Source organism: Chiloscyllium plagiosum, chromosome 51 (genome assembly GCF_004010195.1).
Source record: "Chiloscyllium plagiosum isolate BGI_BamShark_2017 chromosome 51, ASM401019v2, whole genome shotgun sequence".
Classification (NCBI taxonomy): domain Eukaryota; kingdom Metazoa; phylum Chordata; class Chondrichthyes; order Orectolobiformes; family Hemiscylliidae; genus Chiloscyllium; species Chiloscyllium plagiosum.
Window position 1 is genome coordinate 3307359 of NC_057760.1, and position 10211 is coordinate 3317569.

The 10211-nt window shown below is 47.8% G+C and overlaps 1 protein-coding gene across 1 annotated transcript in view; it reads right to left on the reverse strand.

The window, feature by feature from the left end:
* LOC122544771 (A disintegrin and metalloproteinase with thrombospondin motifs 5-like) overlaps positions 1-10211 on the reverse strand; it is a 38423-nt gene that overhangs the window by 11409 nt on the left and 16803 nt on the right. Inside the window, exons 3-4 of the mRNA XM_043684097.1 lie at positions 3431-3779; positions 2660-2768 (exon numbers count right to left, since the gene is read on the reverse strand). Of these exons, the coding sequence (XP_043540032.1) occupies positions 2660-2768; positions 3431-3779 (458 nt within the window). The remainder of the gene's footprint in view (positions 1-2659; positions 2769-3430; positions 3780-10211) is intronic.

Here is a 10211-nt window from a genome sequence, read left to right on the forward strand (position 1 = left end):
ACTCCCTCAGTACTGACCCTCCGAAATTGCGGCATTCCCTCAGAACTGACCCTCTGACAGTGTGGCACTCCCTCAGTACTGACCCTCCGACAGTGCGGCATTCCCTCAGAACCGACCCTCCGACAGTGCGGCACTCCCTCAGTACTGACCCTCCGACAGTGCGGCACTCCCTCAGTACTGACCCTCCTACAATGCGGCACTCCCTAGTACTGACCCTCCGACAGTGCGGCACTCCCTCAGTACCGACCCAATGACAGTGCAGCACTCCCTCAGTACTGACTCTCCAACAGTGTGCACACCCTCAGTACTGACCCTCGAACAGTGCGGCATTCCCTCAGAACTGACCCTCCGACAGTGTGGCACTCCCTCAGTACTGACCCTCCGACAGTGCGGCACTCCCTCAGTCCTGACCCTCCGGTAGTGCAGTGCTTTTATAGAGCAGACACACGGCAGATAGGCAAATGGCCTCTTTCTCTGATTGTGTAAGAAAGTTGCTCGGTTTAAATCAGATGTTACTTTAGGGTTAAATCTTCTTTTCAGGGCATTTTGCCTGACACGACTGATTGCAAAGGATTTTTCTTGGATTTAGTGTGGGAGCTGGAGATGTTTCAGTGTCGTGTGTTTTCAATTTGAACATTTATTGCTTAACTTGGAGTCAGTCCGAGAGGCTGGAAATAAAAACACACACAAACAGTTCCCAAACAACTTTGTGAGACTGATGAGAAACATTCCTCCCATCACTCACACACTCTCTTGTCTCTTGCTCCACTGTCTGTCTTGTTCTTCATTCTCGCTCCCTCCTTCTCTCCTTTTGCCTGCTCTCCCACCTTCACCTCTTCCCACCTGCTCTCCCTTTTTCTCCCTCTCCGTTTCCTTCCTCTGCTCTCACTAACCCCCCCCTTTTTGTTTCCTCCCTTGCTCTCACACTCACTTCCTCCCTCTCTCCAATCCTCGCTCTGAGTCCCACTGCTTCTCTCCCCTGTCCTCTCTCTCCCCATCCCCTTTACATCCTCTCTCCCATCTTTCTCCTCCCCTCTTCCTTCTCCCTATGCTCTCTCTTTCTGTCCTTCCCTCACACTTGCCCCTCCTTTCTCCTCCCCACGGTCTCTTCCCCCTTGGTCACTTCACACTCCCTTTGGCGAATGTATTTTGGAAACTAAGATGCTGGTAACCTGGAACAAACAGAGCAAAGGATGGAGGAACACAGCAAGGTCTGGCAGCATTTGCGAAGAGAGGGAAAGTTGATCAGGCTGCTTTCAATTTTTGTTTAATCTCCTGGTTATATATTTTAATATCCCCTCCCCACAAACAGCAGTAATGCTCATCTCTCCCCAGCGCCCACATCGCGTGCAGGACACAGTGAAGAAACATTGAGTGCAAAAAAACTTTATTCGTATTTGACCACCAGGAAGAAAAATCGCCCGAGTGGCCAGTGACAAGCAGTGCTCTCCTCTTCAAGGGCAATGCCTCTGTGAGCGAAAAAGTGAAGGGGAGGGGAGGGATTTCAATCAAAATAGAATTGGAGGGGGAAATGAAATACTCCACACCCCTGAGTGCTTTCATCAATTGTCCTTTCTACACAGGGTCTAATTGCCTGTGTAGTTAAGTGTCGACAGGATTGAACGAATGGCTGATCGGTGACAGCAGTAGGTACACGTCACAATGGCTAGTTAGTCATGACAACTAAGACTGTCAGGAACAAAGGTGACAAATCTGGCACCTTGTTGAGGTCATCCAGACCATCTTTTCACCATCTAAGACACCAATCAGATTGACTGAAGCTCAATGATGCCTCCGAAATTAACCCTTTCAGAACCATCTCCCCCAAAAGCCTTCTCCCTGTTGTTAGCATTTATACGTCCAGGTACTTAATCACTTTCATGTCTACTGCTAAACCTCCCCACCCTCCACCCTCCTCTTCTTTCAGACTTCACAAATTCAGACGGTCCGGAAGTTTCACGATTCTGACATGATCTCCTCAAACTTGAAAGATTGGCACAGCTTCAGAAAGACGACTGTTCATTTGTTAGCCGTTTCTCTGCTGGACAACCTTTTAGCTTTCGGAGAATCTCCACGGAGGATATCATTCCTCCTAAACCAGGCAGTCGATTTGTTACCATAGGGGACCCTGAATTCTCGACAGTTGAATTCTTCCTTGCTAACTCAGATAATTGCCTGGAACATCATCTGGAGGACCTTCAATCTCATGAATGTCCACCATGGAAGATGGCTGCGGTGTTGATGAAAGGATTTTCTCCTGCTGTGTCCTGGGAACGTACACCAGGCATTTCCCAATTTTTGACCCATCTTGAGGAGTCTGTAGGCATTAGTCTGGTTTCTGCACAGTGGCATCCTCACCCTCATCAATCATCTGTTTAAATTAGGTGAACTCTTCACCTTCATGTATTGGTTAGGATGGACGTCTTAATTTGTCTTCCATCTTCCTGGGAAATGAGTTTTTTTCACCTCCTGAATCGAGGTGCTGAGGGGTGTGCGGCTTACTTAGCCTTATCTCTCTTGGTGATGCCGGTAATCCTCCATTGAAGGACAAATGATGGAATGTTGTCACTGAACTTCTGTTAGCCCATCATCTGACAGCAAACGTCAGTTACAGTAGCACTTTGTTCATGGGATTGTTTTGCTTTCTGAACAATTTCACTTGAGGTTGGCTCAAGCGGCTGATCGCTGGCATCTCCACTTCAGGCTGCTGGTCGCTGCTGTCCCCTCTGTTCAATGGCATATCCACTGTGGTCGCTCTTCGCTGGCATCTGTGGCAGGCATCTGATGACCCTGCTCTGGGCTGGTGTTCACTGGTGACCCTGCTCTGGGCTGGTGTTCAAGATATCCACACAGTCCATGGCCTATTCATTCCTACCTGTTAATTCGTTCATGTGGGCCAAGCATTGGCCGGGGGTGGGTGTTGTGGGGAGGGCTTGGCAGCACATTGCAGGTCTGGGAGAGGGGAGCCAGCCTCCTCCAAATTCCACGAATAGACAACTTGGGGTAGTGTTGGTTTCGGACAGACTCGCCTCTAGTGAAGCTGTGGTGGTTCACTGGGAGCGAGCCCATTCGCCTTCAGAGCTAAGGCTGGACGGACTGGGCATGTTAGCACTGGAGTTTGGAGGTTGGGACTTGTTTTGAAGCGTTTCAGATCTTGAGTGGGCGAGCGGATAGCCCCTCAGGTGGCCCAGATTGGAAAGGCACCATTTTCAAATCTCAGGGCAGGGAGGAGTAGCGTTGTCCAACTTTGCAACTCTCTGTCTCATCAACAATATTTTTCAGGTGGGGGCGGATCGACTCTTGTGAGGGAAAAAGAACGAAAGGTTATCGGGGATTGGGAGGGGTGGAATCGATTGCATTGTGGAGTTTGGATTGTAACCAGGCCGACCGTGATCTTATTGAGTGGCGGAGAAGGGGCTGAATGGCCTACAACCGCTCTGGTTTCATGGACGGACGGGGGGGGGCAGATCCAGCATTCCCTTCCAAACCCAGCCAAGGGAACTGCGAAGCAGCCACCCCGACTGGGAAAGCATGCGAAACCCGAGCACACCAGACGCAGTCACTTTGACTCGCTGGATATACAGTGCGAACGTTGTGACCTGTGCACCCACCTCGTCCGCTCTCGAAGAAGCCCAGAGAGAGTTTACTGCTGCAGCGCGACCAGGGTTCGGAGTAATCAATCCGTGTCAACAGGTTCGACATCATCTGGTTAGAACTGGGCAGCTCGCCGACTTGGATACAGATATCCGAACTATCGTGCGGCATACCTAAGAGATGCCCTGACGATTCAAAATAAACAGGAGGGCAATTAGTTTGAGGCTTCAGCCGTCTCCAACAAACCCTTCCAGCGCAGTCACAAGCACAGAAATTGCTGGAAAAGCTCAGCAGGTCTGGCAGCACCTGTGCAGAGAAATCAGGTTTATCGTTTTGGGTCCAGTGACCCTTCCTCAGACCCTTCCTCGTCACGGGTGCTGCCATACCTGCTGAGCTTTTCCAGCAATTTCTGTGTTTATTTCTGATTTCCAGCATTCTGATTTCCAGTTTTTACCCCCAGGACAGGGACAGCACGGGGTTGGATACAGAGTAAAGCTCTCTCTACACTGTTCCCCACCAAACACTCCCAGGACAGGGACAGCACGGGATTAGATACAGAGTGAAGCTGTCTCTACACTGTCCCTCACCAAACACTCCCAGGACAGGGACAGCACGGGGTTAGATACTGAGTAAAGCTCCCTTTACACTGTCCCCACAACAAACACTCCCAGGACAGGGGCAGCACAGGGTTAGATACAGAGTAAAGCTCCCTCTACACTGTCCCCCCATCAAACACTCCCAGGACAGGGACAGCACGGGGTTAGATACAGAGTAAAGCTCCCTCTACACCGTCCCCCATCAAATACTCCCAGGACAGGGACAGCACGGAGTTAGATACTGAGTAAAGCTCCCTTTACACTGTCCCCACAACAAACACTCCCAGGACAGGGGCAGCACAGGGTTAGATACAGAGTAAAGCTCCCTCTACACTGTCCCCCCATCAAACACTCCCAGGACAGGAGCACAGCACAGGGTTAGATACTGAGTAAAGCTCACTCTACACTGTCCCCCACCAAACACTCCCAGGACAGCGACAGCACAGGGTTAGATACAGAGTAAAGCTCCCTCTACACTATCCCCCCATCAAACACTCCCAGGACAGGGACAGTAAGGAGTTAGATACAGAGTAAAGCTCTCTCTACACTGTTCCCATCAAACACTCCCAGGACAGGGACAGCACGGGGTTAGATACAGAGTAAAGCTCTCTCTACACTGTCCTCCATCAAACACTCCCAGGACAGGGACAGCACGGGGTTAGATACAGAGTATAGCTCCCTCTACACCGTCCCCCATCAAATACTCCCAGGACAGGGACAGCACGGGGTTAGATACAGAGTAAAGCTCTCTTTACAGTGTCCCCCATCAAACACTCCCAGGACAGGGACAGCATGGGTTAGATACTGAGTAAAGCTCTCTCTACACTGTCCCCCATCAAACACTCCCAGGACAGGGACAGCACGGGGTTAGATACAGAGTAAAGCTACCTCTATATTGTGCACCCCCTTGTCAAACTTTCCCTGGACAGGGACAATGACTGCAGGGAGTTCCCTGTGACCGTGCGGAGAAACTGGAGTTACTAGGTTTGTTTCCCGCGGAGCAAAGGATGCTGGGGTTTATCGGGGATGGCAGTGTCTGATTGACATTCATAAAATTATAAGAGGCATTGACAGAGTAGACTGTGGTAACCCCTTTCCCCTTGGCAGACATGTATAAATCAGGAATCTAAAGTGAGGAGCAAGTGGCTCAGAGGAAACCTGAGAAGCTAAGACTCTATGAACAAAAACTTGAAAGGGTTCAGAAAAGATTTACAAGGATGTTGCCAGGGTTGGAGGGTTTGAGCTACAGGGAGAGGCTGAACAGGCTGGGGCTGTTAGAGAGGGAGTAAAGCTACTTGCCCTCTTTTAAAACTGAAAATAAAGTAACGCTGTCCCAATCAAACACTCCCAGGACGGGTACAGCATGGGATTCGATCCAGAGTAAAGCTCAGTCTTCAGTGTCTGCATCAAACACTCCCAGGACAGGCACAGCAAAGGGTTGCAAGCAGACTGAAGCTCCCTCTATTGTTTTAAACTGAAAGCAAAGCTCCAGGTACAGCACATGGTCATTGGAACAGGAAGGGGCCATTCAGCCCCTCGAGCTGCTGTTCCACCATTCAATGAGATCACGACTGATATGTGGCCGAACTCCACATACCTGCCTTTTGCCTGGATCCCTGAATGCCTTAACAAAACTTTATCTATCTCAGACTTAAAGTGAGCAACTGATCCAGCATCCACTGCTGGTTGTGGAAGAGAGTTCCAAACCTCTCCCACCCTTTATGTGCTTCCTTCTTATCTCTCCTGAATGCTCTAATTCTTATACAATGCTACCTAGAATCTCCAATGATGGATGTCGTTTATCTACGCTGTTGTTTTCCTGTTAATATCTTGAAGACTTTGATTAGATTAGCTGTGAAACTTTTAAATTCTGGAGAAAGCAACCCTAATTTGTATAATCACATAAAATAACCCGATATTTTCTTCCTACGGTGTGGTGCTCACATGACTACGAGTAGGATCTAACCAGGGTGTTATACAACTGCAGCATAACCTCTGCATCATTCAATTCCAGTCCTCGAGAAATAACGCCAGCATTCCAATAGCTTTCTTGGTTAATTTCTGTATCTGTGCGAGATATTTTAAAGATCTATGCATCTAAACCCCCATTCTCTTTCAACATCTATTGTATTTAGCTTTATACCGTCGAGAAAGTATCATGATCCTTTGTTGGTTCAAATGGAAAATCTCACAGTTCACTAAGTCTGTTAATATCACAATGTCGGTTTATGCTATCATCTACACTGTATTCACAAGTCAGCATACAGATATCTCTCTGAGAGAGAGGGGGGACTGAGAGACACCAGTCAGTGTACAGATATCTCCCTGAGAGAGAGGGGACTAAGAGACACCAGTCAGTGTACATATATCTCCCTGAGACAGAGAGGGGACGGAGAGACACCAGTCAGTGTACAGATATCTTCCTGAGAGAGAGAGGGGACGGAGAGACATCTGTCAGTGTACAGATATCTCCCTGAGACAGAGAGGGGACGGAGAGACACCAGTCAGTGTACAGATATCTCCCTGAGAGAGACAGGGACTGAGAGACATCAGTCAGTGTACAGATATCTCCCTGAGGGAGAGGATCTGAGAGACACCAGTGGGCAATATCTCCCTGAGAGAGCGAGAGGGACTGTGAGACCCCAGTCACGATACAGATATCTCCCTGAGAGAGAGAGGGGACTGAGAGACACCAGTCACTATACAGATATCTCCCTGAGAGAGAGAGGGGACTGAGAGATACCAGTCAGTGTAGAGATATCTTCCTGAGAGAGAGAGGGACTGAGCGACACCAGTCACTATACAGATATCTCCCTGAGAGAGAGAGGGACTGAGAGATACCAGTCAGTGTACAGATATTTCCCTGAGAGAGAGAGAGAGGGACTGTGAGACACCAGTCACTATACAGATATCTTCCTGAGAGAGAGAGGACTGAGAGACACCAGTCAGTGTACAGATATCTCCCTGAGAGAGAGACTGAGAGACACCAGTCAGTGTACAGATATCTCCCTGAGAGAGAGAGAGGACTGACAGACACCAGTCAGTGTACAGATATCTCCCTGAGAGCGAGTGGACTGAGAGACACCAGTCAGTGTACGGATATCTCCCTGAGAGAGAGAGAGGGACTGAGAGACACCTGTCAGTGAACAGATAGCTCCCTGAGAGAGAGAGAGGGACTGAGAGACATCTGTCAGTGAACAGATATCTCCCTGAGAGAGAGGGGACTGAGAGACACCTGTCAGTGTACAGATATCTTCCTGAGTGAGAGGGGGACTGAGAGACACCAGTGTACAGATATCTCTTTGAATGAGAGGGACTGAGAGAATCATTCAGTCGTACAGCACAGAAACAGACCCTTTGGTCCAATTTGTCCTGCCGACCAGGTTTCCAAGCTTAAATTAGACCCAGTTGCCAGCATTTGGCCCATAACCGTCTAAACGTTTCCTATTCATGTACCTATCCAAATCTCTTCCTACCACTTCCTCTGGCAGTGCATTCTACATTCAAACCAACTTTGTGTGAAAACGTTGCCCCTCCTGTCTCTCTTAAATATTGCTCCTCTCATCTTAAAAATATGTTCCCTCATTTTGAACTCCCCCACCCCAGGGGAAAAGACTTTGTCTATTTACCCTATCCATGTCCCTCATGATTTTATAAACCTCTATAAGGTCACCCCTCAATCTCCGATGTTCCGGTGAAAAAGTCTCAGCCTATCCAGCCTATCCTTATAACTCACACCCTCCTGTTCCGTCAACACCCTTGTAAATCTTTTCTGAACCCTCTCGAATTTAATCATATCCTTCCGATAACAGGGTGAGCAGTAGCATACTGCAAAAATGGCCTCACCAATGTCCAGTACCAGCTCAGGACGACTCATACTCAAAGGTCTGAGCAATGAAGGCAAGCGTGCTAAACACCTTCTTTACCACCCTGTCTACCTGTGATGCAACTTTCATAGAACTATGTTCTTGAGCCCTAGGTCTCTCTGTTTCACAATGCTACCCAGGGCCCTACTATTAAATGTATAAGTCCTGCCCTTGTTCATTTTACCACAATGTAATACCTCACATTGATCCAAATTAAATTCCATCTACCCTTCCTCAGCCCATTGGCCTAATTGATCAAGATGCCTTTGTAATCTTATATAACTTCTTCATCGTCGGCTATCCCATCAATTTGGGTGTAATCCGTAAACCGACCAATCTTGCCTCCTAAAGCCTCATCCAAATTATTTAACAACAGAGGAACACCCCTGGTCACAAGCCTCCAGTCTGAAAAGCAACCCTCCACCACCACTCTCTGCCTCCTGCCATCAAGCCAATTTTGTAACCAATGGGACAGGGTCTTCTGCGGAACTTTGTCAAAGGCTTCACTAAAGTCCATGCAGGCGATGTCTAATACTCTGCCCTGATCTGCCTTTTTGGTTTCACCCTCCAAGGACTCAATGAAGTTTGTGAGTCACGATTTCTCACACACAAAGCCAAGCTTACTATCCCTAATCGGTCCTTGCCTTTCCAAATGCATGTAAATCCTATCTCTCAGAATCCCCTCCAACACCTTAGCCATCACTGATGTCAGACTCATCGATTTATAGTTCCCAGTCTGCTCCTGACAGCTTTTCTTAAATAAAGGCACAACATTAGCCACCCTCCAGTCCACCGGCACCTCCCCTGTGGTGTAGATGATACAAATATTTCTACAAGGTGGTCCCGCAACTTCTTCCCTGGCTTTCCACAATATCCTGAGAGACACTTAATCAGGTCCTGGAGATTTATCCACCTTTATGTTTTATTAAGATGTACAGCACCACCTTTTCTGTAGTGTGGACTGTTCTCAAGGCATAAGTATCGATTTCCCCATGTTCCCTAGCTTCCATGTCTTTCTCCACAGTAAATATGACATGAAATATCTCTCCCACCTCCTATGGTTCCATCCATAGACAACCTCATTGATGTTTAAGGGGCCCTACTGTCTCCTGAACTGCTCTTTTAATATACTTGTAGAATCTCTTTGGACTGTCATTAAGCTTATCTGCCAAAGGAAAATCATGTCTTCTTTTTGCCCTCTTGATTTCCCTCTTAAGAATACCCCTCCACCCATTATGCTCTTTGAGAGATTCACTTGATCCCAGCAATCTGTATGCCTCTTTCTTATTCTTGGCCAGAGCTTCAATATCTTTATTCACCAACTGTTTCCTACTCCTACCAGCCTTATCGTTAACTCTTAACAGGAACATACTGCCACTGAACTCTCTTTATCTCACTTTTGTAATACTCCCACTTTACCTGCAAAAAGTCTACACTCATTAACTTTTGAAAGTTCATGTCTCATACCGACAAAATTTGCCTTCTCCAAATAAGAATTACAAACTGCCTATCCTTTTCTATATCTATTTTAAAATGAATAGAATTATGATCACTGATCCCAAAGTGTTCTACTAGTCACATTTCAGTCACTTGCCCGCCCTTATTTCACAAGAGAATGTCGACTTCAGCTCCTTCTCTGGTAGGTACAGCTACATATAAGTAAAGAAAATTTTCTGGATCACATTTTACAAATTCCTTACCATTCAAGACAGAGAGACACCAGTCTGTGTTCAGATATCTCCCTGAGAGAGAGAGAGGGGACTGAGAGACACCAGTCAGTGTACAGATATCTCCCTGAGAGAGAGAGAGGGGACTGAGAGACACCAATCAGTGCACAGATATCTCCCTGAGAGAGGGGACTGAGAGACACCAGTCAGTGTACAGATATCTCCCTGAGAGAGAGGGCGGACTGAGAGACACCAGTCAGTGTACAGATATCTCCCTGAGAGAGAGGGAGGAATGAGAGACACCAGTCAGTGTACAGATATCTCCCTGAGAGAGAGGGAGGAATGAGAGACACCAGTCAGTGTACAGATATCTCCCTGAGAGAGAGGGAGGAATGAGAGACACCAGTCAGTGTACAGATATCTCCCTGAGAGAGAGGGAGGAATGAGAGACACCAGTCAGTGTACAGATATCTCCCTGAGAAAGAGAG